At 45.1% G+C, this 18,291-nt stretch overlaps 1 protein-coding gene across 1 annotated transcript in view; it reads left to right on the top strand.

The window, feature by feature from the left end:
* Window positions 1–1,664: 1,664 nt before the first annotated feature.
* mlx (MAX dimerization protein MLX) overlaps window positions 1,665–18,291 on the top strand; it is a 25,989-nt gene continuing 9,362 nt past the window's right edge. Inside the window, exons 1-7 of the mRNA XM_069904960.1 lie at window positions 1,665–1,706; window positions 4,818–4,854; window positions 8,672–8,758; window positions 14,167–14,276; window positions 14,366–14,465; window positions 14,999–15,098; window positions 17,219–17,420. Of these exons, the coding sequence (XP_069761061.1) occupies window positions 1,665–1,706; window positions 4,818–4,854; window positions 8,672–8,758; window positions 14,167–14,276; window positions 14,366–14,465; window positions 14,999–15,098; window positions 17,219–17,420 (678 nt within the window). The remainder of the gene's footprint in view (window positions 1,707–4,817; window positions 4,855–8,671; window positions 8,759–14,166; window positions 14,277–14,365; window positions 14,466–14,998; window positions 15,099–17,218; window positions 17,421–18,291) is intronic.

Below are 18,291 nucleotides of genomic sequence, written 5' to 3'. Positions count from 1 at the left end.
CAGGTTTTGTGTTTCTTGTGGATAACAAAGGTTCAGAGGGAAATTGCCAAATGCAGGCAAATGGTGCCAGTTCAAGTTGGAATTCCATTCGGCAAAAATGAATTTATTTTCTCTCTCTGACTCAAAAGGACTGAATTCACTGCACAGTACTTTGTGGCTGTGGTGTTGCATCTAATGTGCATTCTCCCTGATTTTGGTGGTGTGGTGGACAGTGAAGAATGATTATCTAGGTTTACAACCAGGTCAAGATCAATTGAGTAGGAGGGCCAAAGGGAGGCGAATGGAATTTGATTCTGACAACTGTAAGTTGATCCAAGACAGGGCTTGCTTGGTAAATGGTTGGGCCCCGAAGAGCTTTTAAAATTTCTAAGTGTAGACATACAGCACAGTGACAGGTCATTTCAGCCCACGAGTGCATGCTGTCCAATTCACCAACAACCTACAATACATTTTGAACAATGGGAGGAAACCCATGTAGACGTGGGAATAATGTACAAACTCCATACGGACGGTGGGATTCGAACCCACACACCCTGGTGCTATAATAGCATTGAGCTAATTGTGCTTCCCCTCTGGTAGAACACCTCCAAGGTTGCAGGTACACAATCCTTTAAAGTGACACCTTGGGTGGATAAGATGGTGAAGGTACTGTTTGACATTCTCACCTTCATTAGGTGGGATGTTGAGTACAAATAAGTGGGAACTCTATTTAGCTGTGCAAGGTGTTGATGGGATCACACAGAGGGCAGTTCTGGTTGCTCATGTATTGAGAGGACATCAATAAAGTGGAAGGGATGCAGAGGAGATTCAAGACGATATTGCTGGGAGAGGGAGGATGGGCTGGGCCATTATTTTGAAGATTGAATAAGGCTGAGTGGCAATTAGTACTTGGTCTTCCTTCCCCCCCCAGGGTAGATGATTCCAGAACTGGTTTAATTTGAGAGGATAAAGATTTAGGAGGGACCCGAGAGATTTTTTTTCCCACTCAGAGATTGGTCCACATCTGGAATAAACTGCCGGAGGAAACTCCAGAAGCAGGCTCACTTATAACACACATAAGATTTATGAATATGGGAGGATTGGAGGGATATGGATCAAGTGCAGGGAAATAGGATTAGCCCAGAAGACCAGTTGGGCTAAAGGGCCTGTACCACACCGACTTTATTAGCATACCATCCATTGTATTTTGTACCCAGTGGCACTATTCCCAAAGTTCACGACTGGGTGATCCCTGCACCCAGTAGTGCATGGCACTCGGTGACAAATCATTTGTTCCCAATGTAAACCATTAAATTGAATTTCCTGTAGTGGGTTGGCAGCGTGGATAAGAGAACTGTTGGCTTCTGGACGAGGTGGTGGAGGCAGGATCTTCCTCTGTGTCAGATGTATTTAGATTGTTTAGGGTGTTTTCGACATTTACTTTTCCACTCAAATACTTCCTTAATCCCTTTCTAACCACAGAGCATTTAAGGTGGTATGTGAGTGGAAAATTTTAAATTCTTGAAATGAGATGGCAGACCATAGAGTGCAAAACGTGGTCTTCAGACAGCACGAATACAATGGGCCGAAGGGTCTTCCCCGCGCCGTGGTTTGCGTCTGCTTCCTGTGGCAGCCGAAAGGGGGCGTGCTGGCAGGGGTCAGAGGTTCTTCCTGCTCTCGCTGTCATGGCGGATCCGAGCGGAGCGGCCGATGAGCAGTGGATCAAGGTGAACGGCTGCTGGGCGGGCAGGGAGGGGGACACGGGCAGTCCAGCTGCCTGGGAAAAGCTGGAGGGGCCCAGCGGCTCGGGCAGCGTTCACGGAGAACAGTGGCGTCAATGGGAAAAAGCGGAATAGATATGGAGAGTGGGACAGATATGGGGAGGGGGAGAGTGGGACAGATATGGGGAGGGGGGAGTGGGACAGATATGGGGAGGGGGAGAGTGGGACAGATATGGGGAGGGGGGGAGTGGGACAGATATGGGGAGGGGGGAGTGGGACAGATATGGGGAGGGGGGAGTGGGACAGATATGGGGAGGGGGAGAGTGGGACAGATATGGGGAGGGGGGGAGTGGGACAGATATGGGGAGGGGGGGAGTGGGACAGATATGGGGAGGGGGAGAGTGGGACAGATATGGGGAGGGGGGGAGTGGGACAGATATGGGGAGGGGGAGAGTGGGACAGATATGGGGAGGGGGGAGTGGGACAGATATGGGGAGGGGGGAGTGGGACAGATATGGGGAGGGGGAGAGTGGGACAGATATGGGGAGGGGGAGAGTGGGACAGATATGGGGAGGGGGGAGTGGGACAGATATGGGGAGGGGTGAGTGGGACAGATATGGGGAGGGGGAGAGTGGGACAGATATGGGGAGGGGGGAGTGGGACAGATATGGGGAGGGGGAGAGTGGGACAGATATGGGGAGGGGGGGAGTGGGACAGATATGGGGAGGGGGGGAGTGGGACAGATATGGGGAGGGGGAGAGTGGGACAGATATGGGGAGGGGGGAGAGTGGGACAGATATGGGGAGGAGGAGAGTGGGACAGATATGGGGAGGAGGAGAGTGGGACAGATATGGGGAGGGGGAGAGTGGGACAGATATGGGGAGGGGGGAGTGGGACAGATATGGGGAGGGGGAGAGTGGGACAGATATGGGGAGGGGGAGAGTGGGACAGATATGGGGAGGGGGAGAGTGGGACAGATATGGGGAGGGGGGAGTGGGACAGATATGGGGAGGGGGGAGTGGGACAGATATGGGGAGGGGGAGAGTGGGACAGATATGGGGAGGGGGGGAGTGGGACAGATATGGGGAGGGGGGGAGTGGGACAGATATGGGGAGGGGGAGAGTGGGACAGATATGGGGAGGGGGGAGAGTGGGACAGATATGGGGAGGAGGAGAGTGGGACAGATATGGGGAGGAGGAGAGTGGGACAGATATGGGGAGGGGGAGAGTGGGACAGATATGGGGAGGGGGGAGTGGGACAGATATGGGGAGGGGGGGAGTGGGACAGATATGGGGAGGGGGAGAGTGGGACAGATATGGGGAGGGGGAGAGTGGGACAGATATGGGGAGGGGGAGAGTGGGACAGATATGGGGAGGGGGGGAGTGGGACAGATATGGGGAGGGGGGGAGTGGGACAGATATGGGGAGAGTGGGAGAGATATGGGGAGGGGGAGAGTGGGAGAGATATGGGGAGGGGGAGAGTGGGAGAGATATGGGGAGGGGGAGAGTGGGACAGATATGGGGAGGGGGAGAGTGGGACAGATATGGGGAGGGGGGGAGTGGGACAGATATGGGGAGGGGCAGAGTGGGACAGATATGGGGAGGGGGGAGTGGGACAGATATGGGGAGGGGGAGAGTGGGACAGATATGGGGAGGGGGAGAGTGGGACAGATATGGGGAGGGGGAGAGTGGGACAGATATGGGGAGGGGGAGAGTGGGACAGATATGGGGAGGGGGAGAGTGGGACAGATATGGGGAGAGTGGGACAGATATGGGGGGAGTGGGAGAGATATGGGGAGAGTGGGAGAGATATGGGGAGGGAGAGAGTGGGAGAGATATGGGGAGGGGGGAGTGGGAGAGATATGGGGAGGGGGGAGTGGGACAGATATGGGGAGGGGGAGAGTGGGACAGATATGGGGAGGGGGGGAGTGGGACAGATATGGGGAGGGGGGGAGTGGGACAGATATGGGGAGGGGGGGAGTGGGACAGATATGGGGAGGGGGGGAGTGGGACAGATATGGGGAGGGGGGGAGTGGGACAGATATGGGGAGGGGGAGAGTGGGACAGATATGGGGAGGGGGAGAGTGGGACAGATATGGGGAGGGGGAGAGTGGGACAGATATGGGGAGGGGGAGAGTGGGACAGATATGGGGAGGGGGAGAGTGGGACAGATATGGGGAGGGGGAGAGTGGGACAGATATGGGGAGGGGGAGAGTGGGACAGATATGGGGAGGTATGGAGAGTGGGAACATATATGGGTGGGGGAGTGGGAGAGTGTGGGGGACAGATATGTGAATGAAGAGGAGGGAGAGTGCGACAGATATAGGGGAGGGAGACAGGTAGGAAGGGGAAGGTGGAGAGCCTAGAGGGGAGAGGGGGACAGGTAGAGGGAGGGGGATTAATATGGGGTGGAGGTGGGTGGGAGGGAGAGTAGGGAGGATGGGTGGAGGGAGGGGAGGAACCGGTGATGGGAACAGGTGAGGGAAGGAGAGGAGCAGAGATGGGGGACAGCTACAAGGAAGATGGAGTGCGGGGATGAGTATAGAGAGGGTACATCTGGGGAGAGGATACATATGGGTGGGGAGGAAGCATTGAGGGATACAGGTATGAGGATGGGACTGGCATGGAAAGTGGGGGGAAGAAAGCAAAGGGGAAAGGGGTGAGGAAGGGGAAGAGGGTGGGGAGCAGGAAGAGAGAGCTAGGTGGAGAGAGATAGGGATGGGGGAGGAACTGGAGAAGATCAGACTAACAGGTGGACTGGAAGGAGAGGGAACTGAAGAGTTACGGGAGTGGCGAAGGTGTCAGATGGGTAGCAGAAGAGCTGGAAAAAGAATGCAGATGAAGCAAGGAAGGTAGAAAGAGGGATGGTTAAGGACGGGATTGGGGAGATGGTTAAGGGAGACGAGACAATGAGGGGAAGGAAATGAAGGAAGAGGGCGAGGAGTGGGGAAGTAGGTAGGTAGGAGAGTGTGGAGCTGGGCAGAGGGAATGGAGTGGTGCAGTAGAGGAGGAGTGCAGGGGTGTGGTGAGGTAAGATGGTGCAGATGGAGAAAGTCAAGTTGTTTAATCTAGAACTGTTTATTCTTTTTTGTGTTCTCGAATATGTACCTGGCCATAGACCGAGTCCTCTTTCAGTGACAATGGCCTTGAACCTGGTAAGTGCAACTCTGAGAGATCGTAACCTTCAGTAGAGAAGACACCAACTCTTAGAGCATTTCAGTACAGGCCTTTCAACCCTCGATGTTGTGCCGACCTATGTAAACCCACTTAACAAACTAAACCTTCCTTAACTCACACCTATAACCTGCTATTTTCCTTCATGCATGTGCCTGTCTTGAGTCTTTTAAATGGCCCTATTGTACCAGCCTCCACCACCACTATCCTTTCCCCTGGGAATGAATTCTAGGCACCCACTACTCTCTGTGCAAATAAATAAATATATTTACTTCTGAAATCTCCCCCAAACTTTTCTCCCCTTATATTGTTCAAATGTTCTCTGGTATTTGTATTCTCTCCAGGGTAGCCGTCTACCCTGACTAAGCTGCTCATAATCTTCTATATGGTATCTATTTGTGTAATAGTCGATTCTGTGTAAAAGTCAAACCCAACCCCCCTTATTTTTGGCCCTGTCTGCCCACATGAGGTCCCGGCCAGCTCCCATCCCCCCGCTGCCTGCCCACTCTCCTGATGCCCCCATCTGCCTGCCCGAGCTCCCAACACTCTTGCCTAGGCCCCAGCCATCCTCCCATCCAAACTCCTGATGTGCCAGCTACCCTCCCATCCAGGTTTCTGATAACTGGCTATCCTTGCATTTGAGAGACCGGTGTACCCACGCGGACTTGCCACCTGCCCATCCAAATTCCCAATGCCTCGAACAATGCATATACTTAACATGGTCAATAGTGTGTGTGTGTATGTATAATCGTCAACCCTCCCTCCTTAATTTTACCCTAAAAATTAGTCCACAAAATTTGATCATTACACCTCTACTAAGTCCTTTGTTGCTCCAAAAAGAAAAGCCTTAGTTCTATCAACCTTATTCCTCCCATTTTCAGATGGCCTCAATTTGGTAGAATATAAGGCCATAAACCAACATATGAGTGAGACAGTGATGTGTGGCGTTAGAAAGCTTGGCCATTGGAAAGTCCTTGCGACAGGGATCACTCAGTCTCAGCCGGTCCCAATGTAGAGAAGGCTGGACTTTGCCACATGGCCTATCCGTCCTGGAAAAAGGTTTTTCCAGGCAAACCACAAGGCCATCAGGCAGCGGTCGGCACAAAATGACCTTCAGACACTGAGAGTCAAGGACACGATGGACACGGTGGGTTGGTTCCCCCAAGCAGACAGTCGAGGTCATCTGGCAAAATGCTTCATCGCCAGAGCTCATGAGCAAGCACCAGGTCTAGGCCTGGCTGGTGGTGAGAGGAGCCCTCCCAATCAGATCCTTCCTGTACAATTAGAGTATCACCCATCATGCATGCTGGCCCCGAGATGACTGTGGTGAAGTGGAGACAATTGCCCACCTCTTTGCAGAATGATGCAAAGGTCCTTGTCACGGTTCATCCCCAGCTGCAGTAGTATGACAGAGAAAACTTTGATTTACAGTTTCCGAGGATGGCTGCAGAATCAAACCTCCAGAACTGCTGGAAGACAATTAACTCGGTGAAAGACATCCCTTTAGTCTTTCCAAAATTTGTTGGTCTTTCATCACATGAAGATGTTGGTGATGAAATGCTGCCATCTGGCACATTCCAAGTTGCAGGAGTGCGTGCTGAGGAACTTAGTGAGGAAAGGGCACTGTGGGGAAGGACCGCAGTCTAGAGTCCTTCCATTACAGGGGCTGAGACCAAGGGGAATCCCCTCAAACAACAGAGGTGGGGAGTAACAACAAGATGCTGGCACTGCCAGGGTAGTGGAACTACTGCTAAAGGGAAAGTGAATGTTACAATGTAGAGAGACTTCGAACATTTTTCCTTTGTAAATAATTTATTGTGAATAAAATCTTCTATATGTTTTCTTAAAAAGTTTAGGCTCTGAATAGCGATGAGGAACAAGTCCAACTGCAGCACTTGTTGAGGTCATAGGATAGTTTCCAAGGAGGTTATTCATGGTAAGGGGTGAGTAGATGAGGGAATCATAGAACATAGAAATCTACAGTACAGGCCTTTCAGCCCACAGTGACCTAATACCTACTCTAACAACTGCCTAGAATTTCCCAACTGAATACCCTCCATTTTTCTCAGTTGCATGTAGCCATTTAATAGTCTCTTAAAAGATCCTGCCTCCACCAGCATTGCTGGCAGCACATTTCATGCTTTCCACTACTCTATGTGTGGAAAAAACCTACCTCTGACATCCCATGTACTTAATCCCAAGCACCTTAAAACCGTGCTCTCTCGAGTTAGCCATTTCCACCCTGGGGAGAAAGCCTCTGGCTGTCCACACAGTCAGTGCCTCTCATCATGTAGACCCCTACCAGGTTGGTGGTGTTGGATGTGGATGCTGCTCGGGTAGTAGGTGAGAACAAGGGGAACCTTGACCTTGTTGCATCTTGGAGGGAGGGAAGAACCAGGACAAATGTACGGAAATAGAGGAGATACAGGTGAGGACTGAGTTGATGGCATTAGATGGGAATAGAAGGCCTCATCCTGGGAGCAGATGTAGTAGAGATGGAGGAATTGAGAGAAAGGAATAGAATCCTTAAAGGTAACAGGATGAGAAGAGGTGCAGTTGACGTAACTGAAAGTTGGTCAGTTTATAGATGGTTTGCCTCCTTAGATGGAGACAGAGAGACTGAGAAAGGGGAGAATGTTGCCAGAGATGGACCAGGGTGAAAGTTGTTACAAAGTGGATAAAGTTGAAGAGCTCATCATTATCAATTTAATCTTTTCCTCCTTCACAGCCCACAACCCTCCATTTTGCTTACATCCATGGTCTTATCCAAGTCTTTTAAATGTCCCTGTTAAAATGTTTCAGCCTCTATCACCACTCTCAACAGTGCATTCCCGGTACCCATCACTCTCTGTCAACCTACCTCTGCCACTAAACTTTCTTCTGCTCACCTTAAATGGATGTCCTCTGATGTTGCCCATTGCTGCCCTGGGGAAAAGGTGCTAGCTGTCCTCTTGTTTCTCAGAGAAAAGCCCAACTCTTCATCACAAGTTAGCCTATTTCAGATCCTATGTCTTTCGGTCTAAGGTATTTTCTCCAATCCAGTCAGCCCCCTCATAAATCTCTACTCTCTCCAAAGTTTCAATGGGGCAACCAGAGTTACACAATACTGTTGAATATTGATTTTCTGATTCCAACTGTCCTCACCTCTCTCACTCACCAACTACATACTCTTGTTCTTTGGGTGAGGAGCTTCCATCCTGAGTCACACTCTGTATCCTCATTCATCTCCCAATTTGCATTTCATGTGGACCTATAGCCAAATTGAAAATGTTGTCTCTATCTTGAGAACCTCTGCTTGGCTGAAGAGTAGATTATTTTGAGATCAGAAGAGTTCTTTCCAGAATCTTAGACTAATGCTCAAACGTTATCACTTTAAGAGATGTTTCTCTGCTCTGTTTCTTACATTATTATAGTTATTACATTGCATAATATAGTAAAAGTCCAAAAATCCAAATGCCAGATATCTAGACTACCTGATAATCCAGACTTTTCAAACTCTCATCTCAAATCCGGATCAGCTGAGAATCTGGACCTCGACAACTCTCAGCTTTTGTGTGTGTCCATACATTGTGTAAGCACCACAGATGTACTGTTCAAGAATCTGGAAAATCCAAACCAACGCAATCCCTGAGCAGTCTAGATTTTAGGACTTTTACTTTATACTCAGTGAATTATGTTTCTTGGGTGTCAAATGTCAGGCCATATTTTAAATGTGGGGCAGGTTCTCTTCCACCAGCAGTGCAGATTCAATGTTTGAATTTCTCCCCCCTTCCCCTAACCCTGTGTTTCTTACTGAAGGCACAAGAAAAGGAAGTATCGGGTCGAGAGCAAACAGCATCACCTCCAACACAGGTTCCACCAGTGCCTCCTCTGTCCCTAACACAGGTAAAACTTGAACTTGCGTTTGGTTTAAAATAGTGGGGGACTGTGCACTCAATGATCTCACCCAAAATGCAATGCTGTGAATTGACAATAGTTCTCTGTATTTAAAAAAAACGTTAAATTAAAAATGCTATTTCACAAGATCCAGCAAAACATGAGAGCCTAATGGCTTGGAAAGATGGCAGAGAAGAAGGTGCCTAATGTCCTTCACCCGGGCTGCTTGTAGGTCAACCAAAATATTGTCCACAACTTAAGATCTTTGATTCTGGGTGTATTATTGATGCTGGTTATAAAAAGAGTCTGTCATTTTAAGTCAGTCAGTAAACTTTGCTGATTTGCATCCTGGATGTCAAGCTGCAGCAGGACAGGTGTTCAAATGGATTTGTTTTTAGGATATTTTAAAGCAGCAGCATCTTAAAAAAAAAACAGTTGTACTTGAACAGGCCTGGCAGTGAGCTGGGTCGCACTACAACTGGGTGTGGGGCTGGTGGGAACTGGGAGCTGGATTCTGGACGTGGGACTAGTGGGAGCTGGCTCCTGGCCTTGTCAGTGACTTGCACTGTGTTGCTCGGGCTGCAGAATCATCTCAGCCTGTGCAGAATATTAGCAGCAGGAAGAGGCCTCCTGGATCATCAAAGCCTCCTCTCCCATTCAATAAGAAAATGGCTGATTTGGCTGCAAATGCAGCTCCACATACTTTACCCATTACCCTTAATTCCCCAACTGTGTAAAAATCTTTACAAGATAACCTCTAATGTTTCCTTGGACAATTATTTACACAGATTCACTACTCTCTGGCAAAAGCATTGTTGTCCGACGTTGTTTAGTAGGGCAATTAAGGGATATGGGGGAAAAGGCAGGTAGGTGGAGATAAGCCTATCATCAAATGAGGTAACTAAATGGCAGAGTAGGCTCGGTGGGCCAGATGGTCTGCTCCTGCTCCTATTTCATTGGTTCTTATCTACTCCCCAAATCTAGTTCTAGTCTCATTATCAGTGTAAATAGCTTTCCTTACTTGATCTTAGCCGTTTCTTCATTTTATGTTTTAAGAAGAGCCTTCTCCTTTTTCTGAATGTCAGTGAGTATAGTCCCAGTGACCGAATAGGTTAACCCCCTCATTTCCGAAATCAGCCTGGAGAACTCCTTTGCACTGCCTCCAAAGCCAGTGTATCCTTTCTCAAGTAAGGAGACCAGAACCGTGCACAGTACTGCAGGTCACAACAGAACCTCCTTTCTCTTAAATTCAATCCCTCTAGCTGTGAAAGTTAACAGAATCCTGACATTGTGGCCATTAGTGAAACTTGGTTGCGGTGGGGGGGGGGGGGGAGTACTGGCAGCTGAATTTTCCCAGGTTCTGATGTTTCAGACACGATAGAGCAGAAGGGATGAAAGGGGGAGGAGTGGCATTGCTCGTCAAGAGAAAATATCATGGCTGTGCTCAGACAGAACAGACCAAAGGGATAGTCGACTGAGGCTATATGGATAGAACTTCAGAATGGGAAACATGACCATTAATAAAGTTACATTATAGACCATACAATGATCAGTGAGAATTGGAGGAGCAAATCTGCAGACACCTGCAGGAAACAAAGCTGTGATAGTAGGTGATTTAAACTTTTCATATATTGACTGGGACTCCCATACTGTTAAAGGGTTGGATGGCTTAGAATTTGTCAGATATGTTCAGGAAAGTTTTTTAAATCAATATATTGAGGTACTACTAGACTGAATACACATGAGATTGCCTGATCTTGGAAACTAAGTAGGCTCAGATTGGTCAGTACTTGGAGGGGAGACGACCTAGGTACAACAGATACTGTAAGTTTCTGTGAGGGGCGCTGGACAAAGTGACGTCTCTCTCTAAAGAATTTCATGTATGTTACATTCTAAAAATGTAGTATTATGTGATAATAATGGAACCTTTACCTTTTTACTAACTGGAGAGAGTACAAAACTGGATCTCCTAATAGGGAACGAGACACAACAGGTGACAGAGGTATGTGTGGAGGAACTCTTTAGGTCCAGTGATCATAATGCCATTAATTTCAAGATAATTATGGATAGGGATAGGTCTGGTCCTCAGGTTGAGATTCTAAATTGGAGAAAGGCCAATTTTGAGGAAATGAGAAATGATCTAAAAAGCATGAATGAGGTTAGGACAAGGGATATGCTTGGTATGTAGAAGATCTTCAAAGCTGAAATTTTGAGAGTATAGAGTTTGTATGTTCCTGCAAGGATTAAAGGCAAAGTTAACAGGTACAAGGAATGATTGGGGATAGTTAACATGGCTTTGTGTGTGGTAGGTCATGTTTAACAAATCTTGTAGAGTTTTTCCAGGAGGCTACCAGCAAAGTTGATGTTGCCTACATGGTCCTGTAAGGCTTCTGACAAGGTCCAAAATGGGAGGTTAGTCAGGAAGAGTCAGTGCTTGGTATTCATGGTGGGGTAGTAAACTAGATTCGACACTGGCTTTGTGAGAGAAGACTGAATGGTAGTGGTGAGTCTAAGACCCGTGGTGTGCTGCGTCCATTGTTGTTTGTCATCTATATCAATAATCTGGATCAGACGTGGCCAAACCTTCCTGGTTGTGGGTCACATACTGAAAAATATAAGAAGTCACAGGCTGAACAATATTAAGCCCAGCAGTTTTCAACCAGAAAACTCCTGTGCCATAAAAAATTCATTTTCTATCAAAATAACTATACAACTCTACTGAACAGTTTAATTTCTTGATGTGATTGATGTTGATTTATTGCTATGTTACAGTAGGTATTTCTGTACCTGCTGCATTTTTTAAAAAACTTTATTTAAAATTTTATGACATGAATAAAATAAAAATTACATTTAAAGAAATAATAAAAAATAAGATAATAAAAATTAGAATACTACATAAATTAACCCCCCCCCAATAATTATAACACAACATTAATCATCTAATTTAAAATTAGTCCAACCCTCCCCCCCAAAATAAAGAGTGAAGAATTAATTAACAATATTGTAAATAAAATAGAAAAAACCCCACTTACAAAAAAAGGATATATCTGCTGCATTTAAATGTAATTTAAATGAATGCAATAAAACTTTAAAACTACAGCAGTGCCATCTAGTGTTGAACCTGAGAAGGGCAATGTACAGAAATGCAATTTCTTGTTACCGTTCTAATGGGGCGCAGACCGTAGTTTGGCCATCCCTGATCTAGATGATAATGAGGTAGATTGGATCAGCAAGTTTGCAGATGACACAAAGACTGGAGGTGCAGAGAACAGCGAGGAAGGTTTTCAAGACTTGCAGAGGGATCTGGCCCAGCTGGAAAAATGGCAGATGGAATTTAATGCAGACAAGTGTGAAGTGTTGCATTTTGGAAGGACAAACCAAGGTAGGACATAAATGATAGGATACTGAGAAGTATGGTAGAACAGAGATCTGGGAATACAGACACTTAATTCTCTGAAATTAGCATCACTGGTAGTTAGAGTTGTGAAGAGAGCTTTTGGCATATTGCCCATCACATATCAAGGTATTGAGTGCAGGAGTTGGGATGTTATCGATAAAGTTGTATTCAACATTACTGAGGCCACATTTGGAGTATTGTGTGTACTTTTGGTCTCTTAACTACTGGAAAGATATCAATAAAATTGAAAGAATGCAGAGAAGATTTACAAGGATGTTGCTGGGACTTCAGGAACTGAGTTACAGGGAAAGGTTGAACAGGTCAGGACTTTATTCCCTGGAGTGTAGAAAAATGAGGGGAGATTTGATAGAGGTATACAAAATTATGATGGGTATAAATACAGTAAGAGTAAGTAGGCTTTTTCCTCTGAGGGTAAGTGAGATACAAACTAAAGGACATGGGCTAAGGGTGAAAGAGAAGTTCAGGGGTAACATTAGGGGGAACTTCACACAGAAAGTGGTGGGAGTATGGGACAAGCTGCTAGCTAAAGTAGTGAATGTGAGCTGAATTTGGATGGATATGGAATGGGTATGGATGGATATAGAATGGGTGCAGGTCAGTGGGGCTAGGCAGAATAAGTTCAGCACAGACTAAATGGGCTAAAGGAACTGTTTTCTGTGCTGTAATGTTCTTTGGTTCTGAAGTTCTATTTCCATTTGCCTTCTTGATTATCTCGTGTGCCTGCAAACCAACCTTTCATGATTCACGAACACTCCCAAGTCCCTCTGTACGACAGCATGACACCATTAAAATAGTAATCTGAACTATTTTTCCTTCCAAAATCGACGGCCTCTCATTTACCAACATTTTCCCATCAGCCAGACCTTTGCCCATGTGCTTCACCTGTATCTCTCTGCATAGACTCAGCATCCTTTGCACAACATGTTTTTCTACTCAATTCAATGTTCTGCAAACCTAGATACTCTGCATTTGGTTGCCTCTTCCAAATTATTAATTTACACATATAGTGAAAAGTTGTGGATCCAGTTGTGAATTTCACCACTGATTGTCCACGAGTGAAAAACCCCTTTATCCCAACCCTCTGCCTTTTATTGGGTAACCCATCCATGCATCCTACATTGATGGATACGATTTTTATGCACCACCTGATTGAACGCCTTCTGTAAATCCAAGAATATGGTATCCACCTGTCCTCAATTGTTATAATCTCAAATAACTCGTCAAACAGGACTTGCCCTTCTTGAATCCATGCTATTGTCTGCCTGCCTGATGGGGAAAAAAAATGCAGATGTCTATTTCTGGTCACCAAACTACCAGGAAGGTTATCTGTGAGATTGAAAGAGTGCAGAGAAGATTTACTAGGGTGTTGCCGGGTCTTCAGGAGTTGAGTAACAGGGAAAGATTAAACAGGTTTGGACTTTATTCCTTGGAGTGCAGAAGAATGAAGGGAGATTTGAGAGAGGTTTACAAGATTATAAGAGGTTTAGATAGAATAAATATGAGAACGCACTTTCCACAGATTAGGAGAGACTAAATACAATAGGACATGGCTTTAGGGTGAAAGGGGAACTTCTTCCCTCAGAGAACGGAGGGAATGTGGAATGAGTTGCCATCTGTCGTGGTAAATGCGGGCTAAGTTTTAAAAATAACTGGGTAGATACATGGGTGGGAGAGGTCCAGAGGGTTATGGAATGGGAACAGGTCAGTGGGACTAGTGGTATGATGTTTTAGACACAGACTAGAAGGGTTTCTGTGTTGTTGGGTTCTACGGTTCTAAGTTCCAAAAGGTCTGGTGGCCACAGTTGCATCAGTGTCTGCCAAAGTGTAACAGCAGTATTCATGAGGAGTTTTGGTCAAATTGACAGAGGGATACTTCAAAGCTTTAACGAAGTAATTGAATCTTCTGCTTCCTCCAGCTGAACGGGTGACAGAGAATGATTGAATCTTCTGTTTCCTCCAGCTGAATGCATGACAGACAATGATTGTTCTCCAACTGCAGATGATGAAGATAGCGACTACAGGCAGGAACCTGCTTATAAAGAGACGTACAAGGATCGACGGAGACAAGCCCACACGCAGGCTGAACAAAAGAGACGCAATGCTATCAAGGTGGGAGATTCACTATAATGTGGAAGCTTTGTATAATGCTTTGAGCAGTTATTTGGTCATTAGTGTAATAACGGAATACTGCCCCACAGAAAGGATATGATGATTTACAGTCAATCGTCCCTACTTGCCAACAACAAGATTCCTTAATTGGATCCCAGAAGCTGAGCAAAGCCACAGTTCTTCAGAAAAGTAAGTATCATTCTCCCTCTTCATAAATGCTAGTGCATCGAATGCTGTAAAGTGTATTGTTCCACACGTTGCTGCAGAATTGCTCACTGGACTGTGTGGCTCTATCTTTAGTCCTGTATGGTTATGAAGGTTAAAACATTGACTAGGGAGAGAATTGGTTCCTTTCACAATCAACATGACTTTTTCTTGGAGACACAGGAGGTGGGCAAGATTAGGTGCAGTTCTGGGCACACTTGTACGGCTACATGAATGTGAGGGGATTGGAGTGGTATGGGCCTAATGCAGGCAAATAGGACTCGAGCAAAAGGCCCAGTTTGGCCTGGTAGATCTATAGGATTTTCTTGAATTTTCTGCTGCTTTTTGATTCAAGTCCATCCCTTCACCCAGGTACAGAAAAGAACTGTGACTTGGACTATGAATTAAATCTTTTCTGCATGTAAGCCCAAAGTTCCCATTGTCATGTCTCACTTAGGCAGGAGGCTAAGTTCCAACAGAGGAATGTCAACCTTGGTGAAATGTTTGTGTGCTTTCAGCTATAGATTACATCCAGTTTCTGCATAAAGAGAAGAAGAAGCAAGATGAAGAAATCTCCACTCTGCGCAAAGATGTCATGGCTTTGAAGATTATGAAGACGTAAGATTAGCAATATATTTTTCTTCGACCAATTTAGATGTTCACATGAAGAAACATAATCTGCGGAGTGGTGGATGTGTGGTTGGGAGGGTGGCCATGGGCTGGGTAGCTCTCCTCTTAAACGAGGCTTGGATTTGATAGGTGTGAAATTTCTGTTTCTATGATAGAGATTGTACATCGAAGAAAGGAAAATTCCAAAGAATTTTGATGAGAAATGTTCTCTTATTTTATTCAACTGTGCAGATTACTTTTATATATGGTCAACTCTTCACCTCTTACACTGGGCAACAAAGATTTTCCTTCCTGAACACTTTTGGGTGTATTTTATGGATTTTGGGCTGTTGATCACAAAAATCATTTAAAAATATTCCCACCACATACCATTTTTTTTAGAGATAACCTATTTTTGTGATTTACTGTCACATTTTTAACATGCTTCAAGCATACAAGAACAAGACAAAGGAACAGAACCAGGCCACTAAGCCCATCGAGTCTGTTCCGTAAAACTACACTCAGCTACTCTACACTATTTCTAATTTCCGACCTTTTCCCCATATCCCTTGATGCCCTTACTAATGAGATACTTTGTCTGTTTCTTGATTAAATACTCCCAGTGATCTGGCTTCCACTGCTGTATGCGGCAGCGAGTTCCACAGATCCACGATCCTCTGGCTAAAGAAGTTCTTTCTAATCTCTTTATATGGATAGCCTCTAATTTTCAGACTATGGCCCCAAAAAAAATATGTCATTGAAATTTCATTTTCTGCATTCGCACTTGGACTCCTTCCCTGCTGATCTTGATGCAGTCGGTGACAAACATGATGAAAGGTTTCACCAGCACATTGCGATCATGGAAAAGCAGTATCAGGGCAACTAGAATCCATTAATGCTGGTCGATTATTGTTGGACACTGGCATGAGGGGCATCAGATGCTGAGTACAAACAAAAATCAGCGGCAAAACATTTTTAGGTCATTTGAACTAATGCAATGTGTCAGCACCATTATGCGATTAAATGTACTAAATTCAGTAAAAGTTAGTTTAATGTTTCTCCAACTTGCATAATACAGCAAATCTGAAATTATATTTGTATTCAGCTTTAAGTTGTCTATCATAATTTTTCAGGAAAAAAATTGTTGTCCAGTATTATTAGTAATAGATTCCTGGTATCAGACTAATAACCCAGTGGTTTAGGTTAAGAATCAGACCAATTACCCTGACATTATTAGTTTTTTTAAAACTCGCTGCAATCTATTGTTGAAGAGATGACAACAGGACATAAAGAATATAAAATAGGATTTAAGTGCCTGAGTGAAGAGGTCTTAAATGCACCCTGGTGAAATGACATCTGGGATCTTATGTGCAGGTTTGGTTTCCCCAACCAGCGAGGAAGGTACTTGCATTAGGACAAAGTAGATTCACTTGATTGATTCCTGGAATGGAGTTTGCCATGTCTGTGTCTATTTCAGAGAATGAGAGATGATTTCATTGAAACAGTGTAGAGGCAAGATAGTAATTTCCTCACTGGGGTAACTACAATCGTAAAGTCATGTCTCTATCATTTAAAATAAGACATTAGCTATTTAGAAGATTGGGTAATAATTTATTTTGCAATTCTCTGCTCAAGAGGGCTAATGAGACTCAATCACTGTACATAGTCAAAATCCTGGAAGTAATGGGATATGAGGTAAAAGGCAGGCCATGACGTTACAGCAAGTATATGTGGCTGAATGCATATTTCTGTTTTAATGTCCTACTAAGCCACTCGCTTCAGGATTTGCCATCTCAAGTAATCGTCATACAGATAGACCCCTACTATGATGGTTGTCCGACATACGTTTTTTTGCTGTTATGAAGGTTCCATAGTGACCCTGTTCTTGCGTTTTTTTTCCAACCTGTCCTCATACTTTATTGACTTACAATATTTTTGGCTTACGATGGGAGTCCTGGAACCAACCCCCATCGTAAGTCGGCGTCCACCTGTATTTTGAATGTTCATTTACAATTTTCTGTCCAGTGTTATGAAAGTATAAAGATGGTTCCAGGAACAAGTACACCTGGCCCCTGAGATACTAACCAATAATTGTTACTGTTTAAATTAACAAATAACTTTGTTTACAGGAATTATGAACAGATTGTCAAGGCCCACCAGAATAATCCTCAGCAAGGCAAAGATCAAGTAACTGATCGGGTCAAATTCAGTATATTTCAAAATATCATGGACTTGTTGTTCCAGTCCTTTAATGCCTGCATCTCTGTGACTAGTTTTCAGGAGTTGTCGGCCTGTGTTTTCAACTGGATTGAGGAACACTGCAAACCACAGGTCAGACTACAATTTAAAGCACAAGGTGGAATTTTATGCATGCTCGGAGGTGTAGATTTTAACACAAGCAACTTGGATGGGCCCAGACTTCAATGTGCTTTGGTCATGTGTTCGCATTGTACGCTATCATCTTTGCTGTGAGCTTTCAACAGCACAGCCAATGTAATGCATTTCAAGTTTATGTTGGCATTGGGAATTATCTATGGCTGCTTGTCAATGACACTGGAGGCGTCGTCATCGTCAGTGAAAATAACAAACTAGATGCTAAAAATCAGAAAATGCTGGAAACATTCAGACACATTGGTGGAAAGAGAAACAGTTAATTTTGGCATACCAGCTTCATAAAGAATCGAGAATAGGAGTTGGGATGATATGGTAAAGTTGTATAAGCCATTTGGTAAGGCCACATTTGGAGTATTATGTGCAATTTTGGATACCTAATACAGGAAGCATATCAATAAAATTGAAAAAGTGCAGAGATTTATTAACTGTTGACTGGACTTCAGGAACTGATTTACAGGGAAAGGTTAGGATCTTTTTCCCTGGAGTGTAGAAGAATGAGAGGTATAGAGAGAGTAAATTTAAGCTGGCTTTTTCCACTGAAGGTAGGTGAGATACAAACCAGAGGACATGGGTTAAGGGTGAAAGGGGAAAGGTTTAGGGGGAACTTATTCACACAGAGTAGTGGGAGTGTGGAATGAGCTCCCAGCTGAAGTGGTGGATGCAGCACAATTTTAACCTTTAAGAATTTGGACAGATATATGGATGGGAGGGGTATGGACTGGGTGCAGATCAGTGGGACTAGACAGAAAAATAGTTCAGCACCGACTAGAAGGGCTGAATGGCCTGTGTTTCTGTCTTGTAATGTTCT

Source organism: Narcine bancroftii, chromosome 12 (genome assembly GCF_036971445.1).
Source record: "Narcine bancroftii isolate sNarBan1 chromosome 12, sNarBan1.hap1, whole genome shotgun sequence".
In the NCBI taxonomy this organism is placed as follows: domain Eukaryota; kingdom Metazoa; phylum Chordata; class Chondrichthyes; order Torpediniformes; family Narcinidae; genus Narcine; species Narcine bancroftii.
Note: the sequence above shows the minus strand (reverse complement) of the source record. Positions and strands in the feature narration are given on the sequence as shown.